This window comes from Xenopus laevis, chromosome 6L (genome assembly GCF_017654675.1).
Source record: "Xenopus laevis strain J_2021 chromosome 6L, Xenopus_laevis_v10.1, whole genome shotgun sequence".
Taxonomy (NCBI): domain Eukaryota; kingdom Metazoa; phylum Chordata; class Amphibia; order Anura; family Pipidae; genus Xenopus; species Xenopus laevis.
Genome location: NC_054381.1, coordinates 157,517,132 through 157,535,728, shown reverse-complemented (window position 1 = coordinate 157,535,728; position 18,597 = coordinate 157,517,132). Strand labels below are relative to the sequence as shown.

Sequence of the window (18,597 nt, the reverse complement as noted above, 5' to 3'; positions counted from 1 at the left end):
AAGGGACGGAGTTATACTCTGTACCCACTGCGACTGCGGCACAAATAACCCACTCTGCCCACTTGAGGTTAATGACAGACAGAGAGGTGATGGTGACATTTGGGATAAAGGGAATAACATGCCTCTCTGCTGAACTATTTCACTAAGGCGCTGTCAGACCTTTTGAGTTTATTTTGGGCATATGACTGGGGTTCAGCTTTGCCTTAAAGGGCCATACATGATAAGATCTGCTCATATGGAGAGATTGCTACACGAGTGGATCTTAACCCAACAAAGGCTGGGTGTTATTGGGTTAATCCGATTGTTTGACCCTTGGGCAAAATGCTCCTATTATAACCACACCTCCCAGCTGTCCTGGTTTTTAGAGGGACAGTCCCTCTTTTGACAGCTCAACCCGCAGTCCCTCGTTTGTACTGGAAAGTCCCATTTTTCTCTGCACTGAACAGCCAGAAAAAGAAACAAAGTTTCTAACTTAATTGGCTTTTGGCTGAGAGCCCAGAACAGCTGCAGATAAAATACTTTTGTAACAATTTTGAGATTAGCAAATAAGTAATTGTAACAATATAAGATAACAGGTCTCTTGGGAGAAGTTAAACTCACAGTTTAAGGGTAAGGGCACACCTGGCGATTCGGGGAGATTTAGTCGCCTGGCGACTAATCGCCTTTTCTTTGGGGCGACGGATCTCCCCGAACGGCTTCCACCGGCTATAATGAAAAATGTACTGCGCCATGGCACACGCGGCGCTTCGTATTGCTGTGCTGTGTGCGCAAACTTTTTTGTTCCTCTTTTTATTTTCAAAATGTTGGGAGGTGTGGTATAACAAAGGAAATGGGCGCTGACGAGTCGTAGGACCACATCAACTAGCCCGTTGGAAGCCCTCCACACACGTGTAGCTATCGGCAGCTTTAGTCTGCCCGTTTATGGCCACCTATAGACTGTTGGATCCTTTCTCTTTGGCTCATAGGGAATCTAGCAAGTGTTTAATGGTACCTGGACAGTTAAAAAGCAGCGCAAAGTGCATGGGGCAATGTATCCCAGCCTGCCTTCAACACAACTATGCCATTAACACTGCGAGTGCCAGAAAGCCTGCGGGGACGATAGATAAGGAAATTGCTGCTAGCACTCAGCACTGATAGGGTTACGGGAATGGTTTTGCTGAAGGGAGATTACTATCTATTATATATATAATATATATCTCCCCCCTGTCTTTGCAATGATTCAGGCACCCCCACCGTCTCACCATGCAGGATACTGGACTGCTATTATATCTGTCTGTACAAGCACCTGTGTATATATTTGTGTGTATATTTGTGTGTATGTGTGTGTATATGTAAGTGTGTATATATGTGAGTATATATCTGTGTATATATTTGTGTATTTGTGTGTATATTTGTGTGTGTATGTGAGTGTGTATATATGTGAGTATATATTTGTGTGTGTGTGTGTGTATATGTGAGTATATATCTGTGTGTATATTTGTGTACTTGTGTGTATATTTGTGTGTGTATGTGAGTGTGTGTGTGTATATATGTGAGTATATATACGGTATGTATATATGTGTATGTGTGTATATATATGTGTGTGTATATGTGAGTGTATATATATATATGTGTGTATATCTGTGTGTATATATATATATATATATATATATATATGTGTATATCTGTGTGTATATATATATATATATATATATATATGTGTATATCTGTGTGTATATATATATATATATATATATATATATATATATGTGTGTATATCTGTGTGTCGGCTGACAGGCAGAGTCGAGACCACGGTGGCAGAACGGGTGCCATTGGGGGGCGCAGGATGAGAACACACAGATTTGGGCAGATACAACATGAGAGTGAATGTGCTTTTTCTCTGGAAAATGAATTAGCGCCTGGGCTGCAGGGTACAGATTGTACAGATATGTGACCGCTGCTCTTTTTTCTAATCCATTAATCTCTATTTACGTCACTTTGCTAATTTCAAGGAAAAAAGCCCAGCGGCTGTCAGCTCACTCGTCTAGGGTTACTGATACTGTATCTGTCTCTCTGATCCAGAAAATGGGGGGCCCCTTCAAGGACACTGACGCACCCTGTTTAGTGCCAAACTAGAGCTTCACTTTGTATTCACTACACAACCCGACAATATCTTGTGCTGTAACAATGGGATCATAAATCAGGGGCACCTGAGCCGCAGGTTGTATATGATCTTGGGGTTACTTTGTGCCAATGAGAGGGAGCACAGTATCTGCGCCGCTGCTATATCGGTGCTACTTTGTTTGCCTGAATAGGAACATTGCGAGATTCCTTGTCACATCAGAGTAAAAATAGCAAATGTAAATGTACCTTTATTAGAGGGGAATCTTAGTGGAGCTGCTGGGTGTCAGCTTGGGAATGGAGTAAATCTGACGGCACAACCTGAAAGAAACCTCCCAAGCTCAGCCCGAAATAGAATTTCTACTGTAATCCCAGCCAGTGAATTCAGCTACACAAGGTGTTTGATAGAAGAAAAAAGTCTTTCTATACTGGGAAGTACTGCAGCAGCTCAGCCCAGTTACTTGGAATACCAATTAGTTCAACCACTAGTTTCTCTTTATTGTGAAAATGGGTCTGTTCAAAGGAGTTGTACAACTGCAAAGGAAAATGTAACTGCCTCCATCTTGTCTTATCTTGTCTTACTGTCCATATGTTGCCCTACTGCTGCCATCTTGTCTTTGTTTTTTGTTACTATCTTGTCCTGCTGTCACTGTGTTGCCCTACCATTGTCACCTTGTCCTATTGTCACCATTTGGTCTTCTATTCCCTCTATTTTCCTACTCACTATATTGTCTAACAATCCCTATCTTGCCCCACTGTCTCCAACTTTTCCTGATGTCACCAACTTGCTCTGCTGTTACCAACTCGTCCTACTGTCACAATCTGGTACTTCTGTTACCTTCTTGTACTACTCTCTCCATCTTGTCTTACTGACCACACTCTACTGTCTCTATGTTGTCCTACAGTCACTATCTCACCCTTCTGTCTCTATGTTGTCCTACAGTCACTATCTCACCCTTCTGTCTCTATGTTGTCCTACAGTCACTATCTCACCCTTCTGTCACTATCTCACCCTTCTGTCTCTATATTGTCCTACAGACCCTATCTCACCCTTCTGTCTCTATGTTGTCCTACTGTCACTATCTCACCCTTCTGTCTCTATATTGTCCTACAGACCCTATCTCACCCTTCTGTCTCTATGTTGTCCTACTGTCACTATCTCACCCTTCTGTCTCTATATTGTCCTACAGACCCTATCTCACCCTTCTGTCTCTATGTTGTCCTACTGTCTCTATCTCACCCTTCTGTCTCTATGTTGTCCTACTGTCACTATCTCACCCTTCTGTCTCTATGTTGTCCTACAGTCACTATCTCACCCTTCTGTCTCTATATTGTCCTACTGTCTCTATCTCACCCTTCTGTCTCTATGTTGTCCTACTGTCACTATCTCACCCTTCTGTCTCTATGTTGTCCTACTGTCACTATCTCACCCTTCTGTCTCTATATTGTCCTACAGACCCTATCTCACCCTTCTGTCTCTATGTTGTCCTACTGTCTCTATCTCACCCTTCTGTCTCTATGTTGTCCTACTGTCACTATCTCACCCTTCTGTCTCTATGTTGTCCTACAGTCACTATCTCACCCTTCTGTCTCTATGTTGTCCTACTGTCTCTATCTCACCCTTCTGTCTCTATGTTGTCCTACTGTCACTATCTCACCCTTCTGTCTCTATGTTGTCCTACAGTCACTATCTCACCCTTCTGTCACTATCTCACCCTTCTGTCTCTATATTGTCCTACAGACCCTATCTCACCCTTCTGTCTCTATGTTGTCCTACAGACCCTATCTCACCCTTCTGTCTCTATGTTGTCCTACTGTCACTATCTCACACTTCTGTCTCTATGTTGTCCTACAGACCTTATCTCACCCTTCTGTCTCTATGTTGTCTTACTGTCACTATCTCACCCTTGTGTCTCTATGTTGTCCTACTGTCTCTATCTCACCCTTGTGTTTCTATGTTGTCCTATTGTCACTATGTTCTATAATTCCTACAGTTCCCACTCTTCTGAGCTTAATCTGCTGCTTTGTTGGGCCCCATCATATACAAAACCCTGGGAATGTGTCTGTTTTTGGACCAAGGACATTTTCTTGGGCCAGGCCAGCTTAAATTGCTCTTCCCACAATTCCATGTCTGACCACCCAAAACACAAAGATTTTAGGTTACATAAATCAGTTGGATAAAAGTAGAACTTATCTAATTGTATCTAGTGATGCGGCTCTGCTAGAGGTCAGGAGGTGACTCACTGAAGTGTGAACATTCTGTCACTTTCCCCCACTGCTAAACTTTTAAGGACCACTTGAGCAGAGAGGAGAGGCACCAGCTCGGAACCTCTCAGCAATACCATCAGAATACAAGAGGAACCGTTGTTCATGACTCTCTGTTATCATTTTTGAATAGCTTTAGTTCTGGTTACATAATCATTGGTTTTTACAGAAAATCTCAATAGTTTCAACAGCAATGTAGGGAGAAGAATGGAGGCTAGGAGACTGTCCATGTGCATTGCCCTATGGTGCCACAGCAATACGTATGGGGTGTTCTTGGCAGATGGTCAGATCATGGACCATGTACACCCCTCCCCCATGACTTTCCTACATAGACGATACTGGGAGTTCCAGTTGAGGAATAGTTCAGTATGACTAAGAGTTACCAAGGCTGTTGTTTGCCGGAAACAGATATAACCAGTGAAGGATGAGTTATTTCCAGATAACAAGGTGTCTGCCGGCCTGACATTTCCCAAGCTCCTGTTGCCACGTTACTGGATGGATCTGGCTATCTTCTTGTACCCTGTGAAGAGCAGCTCACCTGGAGGCACACACGCTCTCATACAAACATGTCATGAAAATATCACACGTTATTCTGCATTCAGTGGACACCACGGTTACTCAACCTTCACACTAGTCATACTGAGAGATTCCACATAGTTTAATATTTCACTGCCTGGGAATTTGATGTGCTTAGGAAATGGAGCTCCAGGTATTTTCCTTTAGGCTCCTTCATGCCCTACAAATATATTTAAGGACCCAGAAACCTTTTGTTTTGTCTTGCACTTGGGTGTACAATATTCAGACTGTATATCAGTCAGGTGACCCTACTGGGCCCTTGATATTCTTGGAACGATCAAGTTGGACTTGATAATCCACTCATTTTGCCTTGAGACCAGACAGTAGATTGTGTGTTCTTCAAAAAACATTGCACAAGCGTGTGGGATGGTTCACCTTGACTAGTCACTGGCTGGCCACACGATCCAAATTGCTTTCTCTTACGAATGATCAACTCCACTTGAGTCTGATATTGATCTGATCTGATATTGATTACTCATAAGCATCAGGCAAGATGCCAACAAACAGGGTGATGGGTGACCCTTCAGTTAGGAGTAAGTGACTTCTACCTTGTGCCCTTCGTATTCGGACATAGGGAGGGTCATATTGATCTCCTAAACTCAGAGGAACCCATTTATTAAAGGGAAACTCTGGCTTCCAAACCAAAATTTGATAAAGAGGTCCCACAAAAGACAGAAACCCCTAATATACCCATCACAGTTACCTGTTTCTTCAAAAATTATGAATAAATGTCATTTTCTATGCTGAAATCCAGCTGTGTAACAGTCCTTCTCTTTCTGCATCATTTGAAATCCTGGCAGGGAAGGAGGGACTAAACACTGATGTTACAAATTGTAACAACTTCTCCACAGCTTACAGACAGCATGCAGGAACTACATAACCCACAATGCATTGCACTGGGATGTTTCTTTCCTTATTGAAATCACATGTGCAGGGAATTGTGGGGTTTGGAGGATGCAGGCTGAGGACAGACGGCTGTTGATACAAAGTAACAGTAGTCAGTCAGCTCATCAAAGTAGTCAGACAAATCAGCAGGAGAGCAGGGGGCTGGGCTCAGGGAACTGTCAGAAACCATTAAAAATCATGAAAAGTCTGCATATTTTTTATAATGAAAAGGCTGCATATTTTTTAATTGATGTATATTGCAAAGTTGCTTGAAATTATGTTTACTTTTCAAAAAGCTTAAATTATGTTTTTAATATGCCCATTTAACCATGGGCATATTTATCCCAGTACAGTAACCAGTGTCGGACTGGGATGCCAGGGGCCCACCAGAAAACCTTAGACCATGGGCCCACTTTCCAAACTCTTATTTCTCCTCGCCTCACTCAACCTCTTTATTCTCCTAGTCTTTTATCTATACTCTATTCTTCTATTATTAATCCTCTTTTCCCATAAATAAATAAGGAATGACCATGAAATAGACCAAATGGATAGAGGCAAGAGGGCCCACTGACACCTGGGCCCACCGGGAGTTTTCCTGGTATCCCGGGGGGCCAGTCCGACACTGACAGTAACTGTAAGCAACCGAGCCTTCAGACTTCTGACAAATCATGTGATGGTGGTGGAATGTGATGGTGGAACCTTTGTCAGCAATGCCAACCTCCCAAAGGTTTTGGTCATCCAAAATCATATTAGTGTGGTTGGATGGGCCGATTATTCAGCAGCCGCCATTAACTCTGCATGTGATGTCATAATGGTTTGGCCTTTTAATACCTGTCGCACACTCTATTCTTTTCTACTTTTCCTTTTCTCCCCGTGAAGCCGACGTGATGAATGCTGGCCCTGCTCTCCCAATTATAATTTAAAGCCTCTAAATCTGGCACTAATATGATTTTGGATGCAGAATGAAGTTCGGAGCGGGTTTCCGCCAGTAACTGTGTCCATTTATCATCTGGCTCCTGCCATCTTCCTGTAATTCACGGCACTTTTAGTGTTGGTAAATACTTCCATTTATCGAGGCATCACATTAGTGGAGATTACACACTGTATTTATTGGTCTGATCCAGGCGAAAAATGGAAATATTCTTAATTTAAGTAACTTTTATGTTTTTTAAGGAAATTTATAGCAAAAAGAGAATTTTGGAGGTTTGACAGGTGTGGGATGAGGAAGGGTCTCTTGGGTTGCTGCTTCTGTATTCCCATAGTGCACTGGGTCTCCAAGCTGCCTCCAATGCTGGAGATTTAAGAGGGAGACCACCCAAAATAGACACTAGAAAGGGCCCCCAATTTCCATATATTTGTGCTTGAAATGTAGAGTGGTTGCCATCCACCATGTTTGACTGCATCGTATAATATAAGAGGCTCCATGGCTGCAGTTCTCTACCATGAACACGGAAACCAAACCCAACAGGACATTTCTGGGGTTCATACTCTAGACTGGGGATTGTCCATGGAGCTCCTGAAAGGATCAGATGCTAGTGAATATGGCGGAAGTTAATCCTACTGAGGATGGGGAAACTGCCGACCCTTTTGGAGTCTGGGTCATGTGGCTGTTAAGGGGGAACCTGTGCAGGGGCCCCATTGTCTGAAAGTGGCTTTAGTTCTTTAAATCCAACAAATTGGTGAAGGCTCTGCTATGAACCTTCTATTGTTCTGATTGGCTACTGGTTGGTTATTGCTGGGGAGCATCAAATGATCTAACTGGCTGACACTTTGTCTAACCATGGACTTTGATTGGCTGCTAATACCATAGGAGGAGAAGGATTCAGAATAAGGGTCAGTGATAGGGTGTCTTATATAGGATCTGAGATCCTTGTTCACGTCTGTCCTGCCTCTGCCACACAGTGAAGAATACCCACATGTTCCTGGGTACTGTTACTGTTATTTCTCCTATCAAACTGACAATTAGTGATAGGCGAATTTCTCCCATTTTGCCAAAAAATTCACGAATTTCCAGCAAATTAGCGAAATGGCTAAAAATGTGCGAAAAATCTTGAAATCGGATAGTTGAAGAAAAAATCATGAAATTTGAACGTTTGCACGACAGAATCAAGCAATTTCAAAGTTTTCACAAAAAAAATCGAGCAATTCGAACGTTTTCACTATAAAATTGACCAATTCTAATGTTTTCATGGGAAAATCAAGAAATTTGAACGTTTACACTAAAATCGAGCAATTCGAAAGTTTTCACTTAAAAATCGAGCAATTCGAATGTTTTCACTTAAAAAATCGAGCAAATCGAAAGTTTTCAATTAAAAATAGAGCAATTAGAATGTTTTCACGAAAACAAAATCGAACAGTTCGCACGCTTTCACGAAAAAAATCGGCAATTGACGCCGCAAATTCGTGCCAGGCGAATTTATTCGCCCATCACTACTGACAATGTATGAGCAGATAAATCAGAATCTCATCTAATTAACCCATCATTAATATTCATTTTGCTTAACGATCCTCGAATCATCTAGGGGAATATTTCACACCAAATCAAAATTTGTATTGTACTGAAATGTTTCATTTTAGCCCTCGTTATGGTTATAATTACGTTTGCAACGAGAGTTTCATTGGCCAAGGTGAGATAAAAAACAAGAAGTGAATATTCGCTGCTGCAGGTGGGACGTGGGTACAGGGGGGCGTGTCGGACACCCTAATACACTTGGGATACAGGACGTTTAGTAAAAGTCGTCCTACTAAGGAATTATGTCGATGACTTGTGATTGGCTCGTTATGCTGTATAATTAGCATACATCTGATTACCTGTCCCATGGAACTGAATGGACTTTAATTACTGCGTTGCTGCTATTTAGCAAGATGGATATTTAAGGGGCAGTTCACCTTTAAGTTAACTTTTAGTATGTTATAGAATAGCCAATTCTAAGCAAATTTGCCTTCATCTTTTATTTTTTTTTTTTTATAATTTTTGCCTTCTGACTCTTTCCAGCTCTCGAATGGGACCCCATCTAAAATAAAAAACGCTCTATAAGGCTACAAATGTATTGTTATTGATGCTTTTTATTAATCATCTTTCTATTCAGGTCTCTCCTATTCATATTCCAGTCTCTTATTTAAATCAGTGCATGGTTGCTAGGGGAATTTGGACCCTAGCAACCAGATGGCTGAAATTGCAAACTGGATAGCTGCTGAATAAAAAGCTAAAAAAACTCAAACACCACAAATAATAAAAAGCAAAGACCAACTGGTCATACTAGAAATTAACCCAAAGGTGAACGACCCCTTTAGTAAGGCTGTAGGTGCAGTGCATTATGGGTGGCCTGTGTGCCTGGCAGTTGGTGGTTCTACTACTGGTTCCATGTCCTCACAACCAAAGTGTAAAAGAAACGGATCCGCACACAGTTGTTCCCCCCCGAAATGTTGATGTTTGGTGGCTGAATAAAAGGGGATATTCCCCGACTGCATTAATCGGAGTGTGTGCGGATCCGTTTCTTTTACACTTTGGTTGCTAAGGGACCCGGCCGGGTCAACGGAAGGAACGCACCACCAGCTTGCAGGATTGGTGAACTACAGGTGTGCGGTAGGAGAATTACATTGTATCCATGTCCTCACAGCCATGGGCAAATTTTATGGATGGCTTGGGACTGCTAAGACTCCCTAAAACCAATACGGAACTACAACAAACAGGGTGGAGCACACCTCCCAACTGTCCCATTTTCAACAAGACAGTCTCACTTTTGACAGCTCAAAAAGTTTGTACTGAAAGGTCCTGACATTCTCTGCATTGAACAGTCAGAAAAAGATACAAAGTTTTCTAACTTAACTGTTTTTTGGCAGAGAGCCCAGAACAGCCACAGCAGCAGGTAAAATACTTTTGTAACAATTTTGCGATAAGCAAATAAGTAATTGTAACAGTTAAGGAGGTCCCCAGGGAAAAGTTAGGGTATTTATAAAACCAGGTATTGGACCTGTTATCCAGAAATCTCAAGACCTGGAGCTTTATGTACTGTATAACGGATCTTTCCATAATTTGAATCTTCATACCTGTTTTATTATTACACAGAAAAAGGAGATCATTTTTAAACATTTGAATTAATTTATTAAAATAGAGTCTATGGGAGACCTGATGAGTCTCCAGATAACAGATGACATACCTGTATAAGTGTGGGACCTGTTATCCAGAATGCTCAGGACCTTGGATTTTCCAGATAACAGATCTTTCTATAATGTGGATCTTCATACCTTAAGTCTACTAGAAAATCATATCAACATTAAATAAAGCCAATAGTCTGGTTTTGCTTCCAATAAGGATTAATTATATCTTAGTTGGGATCAAGTACAAGCTACTGTTTTATTATTACACAGAAAAAAGGAAATCATTTGATTGAAATGGACTCTATGGTTGAAGGCCTTTAGGTAATTCAGAACTTTCTCGATAACGGGTTTCAGGATAACAGATCCTATACCTGTGTTATATTTATCTGCAGATATTGTGTTTGATTGACACATCCGAAAGGATTATGGGTATTGGTTCCTGGTTCAAATACGCTCTTTAATTCCGGCACCCGGGACTCGCGGCGGCGCTAATTGCCTGCCATTTACATTCGTCCTCGAACGAGGGGTCTAAAAATAGTGGAGGTTGTTATTCTGCAGAATAATGTGTACAGCAACTTCTAGTAAGAATGTAAAATCTTGGGCAAACAACTGCTATTTTTAGAACGAGTGTCAGGAGTCGTGTAATATAGTGTTTGTGGCAGACAAGCTAACACTTAATAGACTTACCACGACCGAGAATATATTGCAATTAATTGCAATGAGGGTGTAACTTGTTATCTGCCCAGAACATTCCTTCTCTGTATATTTGTATTTATACATATGGGAGGAGGGAGGTGCCATATTGATTCCCTTAGACAGTACAGTATGAGGGTATAGCTTATTGTGTGCCCAGAATATTCCTTCTCTGTATATTTGTATTTATACATATGGGAGGAGGTGCCATATTAATTCCCTTAGACAGTACAGTATGAGGGTATAGCTTATTGTGTGCCCAGAACATTCCTTCTCTGTATATTTGTATTTATACATATGGGAGGAGGTGCCATATTAATTCCCTTAGACAGTACAGTATGAGGGTATAGCTTATTGTGTGCCCAGAACATTCCTTCTCTGTATATTTGTATTTATACATATGGGAGGAGGGAGGTGCCATATTGGTTCCCTTAGACAGTACAGTATGAGGGTATAGCTTATTGTGTGCCCAGAACATTCCTTCTCTGTATATTTGTATTTATACATATGGGAGGAGGAGGTGCCATATTGATTCCCTTAGACAGTACAGTATGAGGGTATAGCTTATTGTGTGCCCAGAACATTCCTTCTCTGTATATTTGTATTTATACATATGGGAGGAGGGAGGTGCCATATTGATTCCCTTAGACAGTACAGTATGAGGGTATAGCTTATTGTGTGCCCAGAACATTCCTTCTCTGTATATTTGTATTTATACATATGGGAGGAGGAGGTGCCATATTGATTCCCTTAGACAGTACAGTATGAGGGTATAGCTTATTGTGTGCCCAGAACATTCCTTCTCTGTATATTTGTATTTATACATATGGGAGGAGGAGGTGCCATATTGATTCCCTTAGACAGTACAGTATGAGGGTATAGCTTATTGTGTGCCCAGAACATTCCTTCTCTGTATATTTGTATTTATACATATGGGAGGAGGAGGTGCCATATTGATTCCCTTAGACAGTACAGTATGAGGGTATAGCTTATTGTGTGCCCAGAACATTCCTTCTCTGTATATTTGTATTTATACATATGGGAGGAGGAGGTGCCATATTGATTCCCTTAGACAGTACAGTATGAGGGTATAGCTTATTGTGTGCCCAGAACATTCCTTCTCTGTATATTTGTATTTATACATATGGGAGGCGGGAGGTGCCATATTGATTCCCTTAGGCTAATGCCACTCAAGGTGCAGCCTTGGTTTCTCTCTTTCTGTGTTTTCTCTGCAAACATAGAGAAGCCTTTGTCTCCCCTCCACTCCGCTGTGTCTCTGCACTGACAAGGTGTGGGACTATATGCGGATGCACAGAGCACATATTGTTGACAAAATACATAGTTTCACATTTTAGCTTAGAATTTAATTTCATTATGCAGAAAGCTGAGTGCAGTTCCCCTTTAACTCTGTATTTATAATCAGTATTGTTGCTGCAGTGCAGTCTGATGATTGTTAGTGTGTGACACTCGCATGGCTGTTGCTGAAGGCTTTGTTGTGCGACAATAATGTTCAGCCATTGTTGTGTTGGTTTTAATAACATCCCTGTCATAGCCCAGAGGCTACAAGCAGACTGGAGTCCCCGTGGGCCAGTTTAGCAATACAAATACACTCATTTTCATCTCAAATATTGATCCTTAAACGTCCCCTTTACTAATCCAGACAAGGAGCTTTGTTCCGATTCTCATCCAACTCTCGCACATCCCAACGATGGAGCAGAAGCCGATGAGCAGCCCACGTTCAAACATGGAAGATTGACTTCTGCTGCCTTGTTTCTACAGTGAAACTGCGCTCAATTGCAATTACATTTATAAATAACTTTGAAACCATCCAGAATTGGAGATATTAATTTCAATATTTTGGGCTTCGATCCCCTTTAAGAACGAAAGCCAAAAATCAATAGGAAATTCAGCAAGAAAAAATAATTGCTAAGAAAACCAAAATAAACACAGTTTCCTCTAGAAACACAAAGAAGACACCTGAAGCCTCCTGCACAAATCCTTATCCTCATACAGTGATGTAACAATGGGTATCAGATTCACTGTTATACAGATAGCTAGAATCTCAGCTGCCATAAAGCAGGACAGGACTGCTGCTTACAATGGGGATCAGATAGGATCTGTGCAGCCACTGGGACAGAATGTTCTGTTATACAGATAGCTAGAATCTCAGCTGCCATAAAGCAGGACAGGACTGTTGCTTACAATGGGGATCAGATAGGATCTGTGCAGCCACTGGGACAGAATGTTCTGTTATACAGATAGATAGAATCTCAGCTGCCATAAAGCAGGACAGGACTGCTGCTTACAATGGGGATCAGATAGGATCTGTGCAGCCACTGGGACAGAATGTTCTGTTATACAGATAGCTAGAATCTCAGCTGCCATAAAGCAGGACAGGACTTCTGCTTTGGAGAAAGGAAAAGACTATTCCGTTACTTTTCCTTATAGAAGAGATTTACCTCTTATTACACAAGTACAATGTTAATGTGCCAGTAATTGAGTTATTAGTCATTCCTTTTATAAAAAAAAATCAAAACATTTTTTTCTCTAAAATTTCCCTTTATTGGTTCTAATCTTGCTCACCCGAGGGCTTGGGCTCTTTCACACTGTCGATACAGACTGAGCGCGGGGGGATAAGACGCCACGGGATTCCCCTCCCCCCATTTGTGTTTTATTGCTGCGCTAAGAGCTCGGGGGTCAGCAGAGATCAGAGATGATAGAAGAGAATCCGTCTGTTTATCCATTCTCCTCCATTAGATATTGATCGTTGTCATGAATGCTTGTGATTCCGATCAATATTTATTTCTGTTATAAGCACAGTTCATATTGGATTGCAGACCTGGATTTATTCTTTTCTGGTCCTAGAGGGTCTCCATCCTCTGGGGGGGGGGTCTCCTTAACCTGAACGTGTCCTTGGAATAAGCAGACGTTATTCTATGAGTTTGTGAATTCACTGATTTGGGGGTTATCTGTTAAACCCAAACATTCCAGGGAGTTACAGTTCCGCAGTAGGAGAGATACAGGGTGCACATGCCTCATTAACATTTTTGTATCTAAATTTGGGGGCTCTGTTTCCACCCATTTATCATCATCATCATCATCTGGGACAGAATTGTCCATGACTCCCTCTCACTCACTGGATTTGGCCAAGTCTGAGCTATTTTTATCATGGTTCAGATTTGGGTAATTCAAGAGTGTGGCCAAACCAAATCCGAACCCTGTATAACTGGGAACAAAATTGCGTGCGGGTATTTCCGCTCGTGCACCAGCTTTTCTGATGATGAAATGGGGTTCAGATTTGGTTCGTTATTCGGCTGAATCCGTACCCCTGGATTCGAGGTTTCACCCAAACCCTGAAAACCAGGATTTGATGCATCTCTACTTACGGCCCCATCTACTCTCAGGATCTGCACCCCAATTTTACTTTCCGACTGGAAACCATTGAAATGCACCCTAAATTCTCAAAACAGTCAATCAGGGGCTCGACCTGGCCAAAAAGGGCGTGGCTTAGATAGAATAGGCGTGTTTTATAATACAAATGAGTTGGCATCAATAAATATTAGTCAAGAAGGAAGTTACCTCCCAGCTCTTCTTATTTTAATAGAACAAAATGTTGTATGTTAACATTCCAACCAACCATTCCAACAGTTAAACAGTAGATCATTCTGACTCGATCCACCACTTGGGTCCTGTTGTGTATCTCCAGTTTTATATTTTTGTGTGTATATACTTTTCATGTACAGTGAGAAGCTCCATCAGCTTGTGGGCCCAAGCATTGATGCTGTTTCACAATGAGCTGTTTTGTTGATAAGGCCCAAAATATTCTGTGCTACACTGGAATCTCCCATAAGTGTCAAATTGTGTTAATAGTTTTTAAAAGTGGTGTTTCTAGCCTTAATTGTGCAGATCTGGTGAGGTTCTGATGGACTCCATGCTCCATGGTTCTTTTATGTTTTGGATGTCAAAGTTGCCCATGCTCTTGGTTCCAAGTTTTCTCTCAATTACTTTCTTTGGAGGTAGATGTAGGAATTCATATAAAAGATACCACTGTACGTCAATTGAATTTTGGAAGTGAGTAATCACATCAAGCTTGTAAACTTGAGGAGACAACTTCATGGGGAGGACATGCCCACCACTCATTTTGACACAGACCTGAGTGGTTCTTTGAGGTGCACCAATAAAGGAGAATCATTTTTTAGACCAGATTGAAAGCATGTACCACCTGGGCCAGAAATTGGGGTTGGCAGAAGAGGCACATACCTTGGGCACTGTAGTTTGAGGATTATCACTGGAGGGATGGATGCAAGGCCGGATTTACATAGTGGGCGCCCCTAGGCCCACTACTGTTCGTCGCCCCTGTCCCCTCCAGGGGGACAGGAGCAATGGGGATTGGCACAAAGGAAATTAAAAAAATTATTGTATCTCCAGCACATCCCCAGTGTTTTTGAACCAATGTGGGTGTGGTTGGGCAGCATGCTGCCCTAAAATCCTGCCGCCCGGGCCTAGGCGGCCTTTCCCCAAATCCGGGCCTGGATGGATGAGGTGGAGAACTTGAGATTGCAGGCTAGTGGAGAGTGGGAGAAGGATTACTGTGGGCTGAGTAGGAGAGGTCTGAGGCAGGGTCGGACTGGGCCGGAGGGTCACCTGGAAAAAACCCGGTGGGCCACAGCCCTCATAGGCCCCCACTGGCCCAGGTCTGCTCCCCTAATCATCCGCCCCCTGTAAAAAAAAAAAGCAAATATGCATGCAATGTGGCGTAGGAGACATAAACCAGTGCATGGGGGGTTGAAAGTCAGTAGGGGGGCCCTGGTGGCTGCCATGGGGGCCCTTAGTGTCCCTGCCCCAGTGGGCCCCAAATTCCCATGTCCAGGGCTGATCTGAGGAGCTGCCTTTTGACTGAGAGGTGCAGGGGTTTTAGCAGACTGAGCAGAAGGGAGAGGGCCCAATGGACCCAGCTCTGGGGTCCATATATTACTTTTAAGTGCCACCATTTTCCCTTTAAACATCCCTCGGACAATCAGTTTTGTTTTTTTCTTAGATAAGTTTTGTTCCCTTTTCCTAATAAATAAGCAGCCTGTTGTGTATTAACATTAAATTGTTCCCTTTTTTTATTAAAAAGCATTTCATTGTGCTTTCTGCTCCTTCGCTGCGGCCCCCACTAATGAATTCTACATGGTGGAACATAATGTACGACTTTGGGCAAGTCTGAAGCTTACGGAACCCTCCGCGGGAGAAATTGATATCATTAATTGATTTTTTGCTTTTGCTTAAAGACCGTCTAGACTTTTCTCATATAAATAATGAAGGATTTTTGTTGACGTGAAAATGAGCATTTTGATTTTTTTTTGTGTCATTTAAAATGAGTTTGTTGCACCGAAATGAAAATGGGGATAATTCTGCAATAATTCTTGTGCCTTCAAACCTACAGTTTGTTATATGTAGGAAAATGTGTTGTGCATACAGCCTGATGGGGACATTCAACCTGCATAAGGTTATATATGAGTAATGAGTATGGTCATTATATTATAAGGCTCGTGGCACACAGAGTTTGGGCTTTTCATTGGCCAACTGATGGGGTTGCTCTCCCTGTTGGTGTTGTACTTAATCATATCATTATTTGTTGTTACAGATGTGCTGGTCGATGGGAAACCCTGTGACTGCGATGCGATTGCCGACTGCAAAGTGGGGGATCCAATTCACCTCGAGGTGCGACTGACTAACTGCAGCAAGAATGCGGTCGGCCCCTTTGCTCTGACAGTCATTCCTTACCAGGACTATCAGAATGGTGTCCATAACCATGAGCTGCAGGATATAGTCACATTTGTGGGATCCAATACGTTCTACATTGGAGCAGTAAGTATCTCTCCATCTTGCCCTACTGCTTTCATCTTGTCCTACTGCTTTCATCTTGTCCTACTGCTTTCATCTTATCCTACTGCTTTCATCCTGCCATAATGCTTTCATCTTGCTCTGCTGGTTCCATCTTATCTACTGTCTCCATCTTAGCCTGTGGCATCTATCTTAGCCCACTGCTTCCATTTTAGCCTGCTGCTTCCATCTTGCCTACTGCTTCCATCTTGACCTACTGCTTCCATCTTAGCCTACTTCTTCCATCTTAGCCTACTTCTTCCATCTTGTCCTACTGCTTCCTTCTTGTCCTACTGCTTCCATCTTGACCTACTGTTTACATCTTGACCTACTATTTCAATCTTGCCCTGCTGTCTCCATTTTAGCCTACTGCTTCCATCCTAGCGTACTGCTTCCATCTTGCCATATTGCTTCTATCTTGCCCTACTGTTTTTATCTTAGCCTACTGCTTCCACCTCACCTTACTGCTTCAATCTTACCTTACTGATTCCATCTTGTCCTACTTCTGCCATATTGTCTTACTACTTCCATCGTTCCCTACTGCTGCCATCTTGCTCCACCATTGCCATCTTGCCCTGTTTGTTCGATCTCATCCTACTGTTGGTATCTTGTGGTGCTACTGTGGTGTAATTGGGCCTTCACACAATATTCCTACCTACAACTGCTGTTCTTGGGCTATTTGGGGGGCCCAAGCCAATGGGCTCTGCTTGAAGCACCTTAAAGATGGCTCTAGCAGGCCCAGTTGAGTTATTGGGTAATCAGTTAAGTGAGAAAAGTAGATTGATTGGCCTATGGTTTGCAAATTGGAAGGGTTCCTAAAATAGATTCATCTCAAAGGCCCAAAATTGTCTTCTCTATTAACTAAAATGCCTTTATTAGGTAGTTAAGGTTATGTGTTCTATCCTCTAATCAATTAAGAAAGGCTTTCCAAAGGAGTGAGCTGCACAAGGGTCACATCAGAGAAATACAGTTGTGAGTGTCGGATGCTTCTTTGTTTGCAAAATACAGACACCCATGTTGTAGCAGTTGGGCACCAATACAATAAACTTCCCATAGACTTTGCTTTATGATTGCCCATGCCTCTACAGCTGATGTGCAAATTAGAATTCCTACTAGAACAGGAAGTAGCTCTGCAGAACAGGAAGTAAAAATGACAAGCCTAACGGTTATTGGAAAACTCTTAACTCCTTGACATTAAATGCAAACCAATAGGGTATGGAAACAATATAGCACTATAACACTTGTTATAGTTTCCGTTTAAGCCTTGACATGCCCCCAAACAGTATCATTTGGGTTAACTCATGGATTTATACTGATCTTTCTCTCTTCAGGTGCAGCCAATGGATCGTTCTGTGTGCTTCGGAGCTCTGCTTTTCCTCTACACTGGAGATTTTTATCTGGACATCAAATTTCAGGACGATAACTCCAACAGAGAACTCCCTTTGTCTTGGTTCTGCCTCCCCAGCGTCCATATCCGTGCCATAGACACCCTCAATGAAACCAAATTCTGATACCCTACTGGTGCCGTTGTTTTCTTATGTTTTTTGGGAGTCCTGTTGCTAAACTGATGGAAGAAATATTGCGCCCTCCAACAATAGAGCCTTTCCGCCTGATTAAAACTTTTTATTTAACCTCTAGATCGTCACCTAGCACTTCCACTTCACAACCCTATTCCTTTACTATACAATAACCCAACTCATTGGAAATATTCTCCTTCAACAAAAAAAAAGGACATTGGGATTTTGTATGGTAGATAATGCTAAGCAATCACAGTCTGGTTGACGTCAACCTTGTAGTGTTGTTGAATTAATCATCTGGGGTTGGGATCATTTGGGAAATGAATGATGTTACTATGGAATGGGCAGGGATAATAAAGTTACAGTACTGTATATGTGACTTGGCTCAGCATTTAATACATGTACATAGGCAAATCATGACGCTCTGTGGATCTGGGAGTGTTTGAACTGCCAGAGCGTTGGGTCAACTAAAGTAAGTGTCCCATAGAGATGCTGCTAGCAGACGGGTTTTACGTATAAATGTAATATATTGCATATGTGCAATTTCTGTACATTTTGAAATAATGAAACCTAGAAGTTTTCATGGGATGTT

At 42.0% G+C, this 18,597-nt stretch overlaps 1 protein-coding gene across 1 annotated transcript in view; it reads left to right on the top strand.

Annotated features, from left to right (window-relative positions):
- The window catches only part of trappc9.L (trafficking protein particle complex subunit 9 L homeolog), a gene marked incomplete at its 5' end in the record, with an annotated part of 331,258 nt that extends 312,881 nt beyond the window's left edge, over nucleotides 1-18,377 (top strand). Inside the window, 2 exon segments of the mRNA NM_001089879.1 lie at nucleotides 16,250-16,473; nucleotides 17,820-18,377. Of these exon segments, the coding sequence (NP_001083348.1) occupies nucleotides 16,250-16,473; nucleotides 17,820-17,999 (404 nt within the window). The 3' untranslated portion in view covers nucleotides 18,000-18,377.
- Nucleotides 18,378-18,597: the final 220 nt, after the last annotated feature.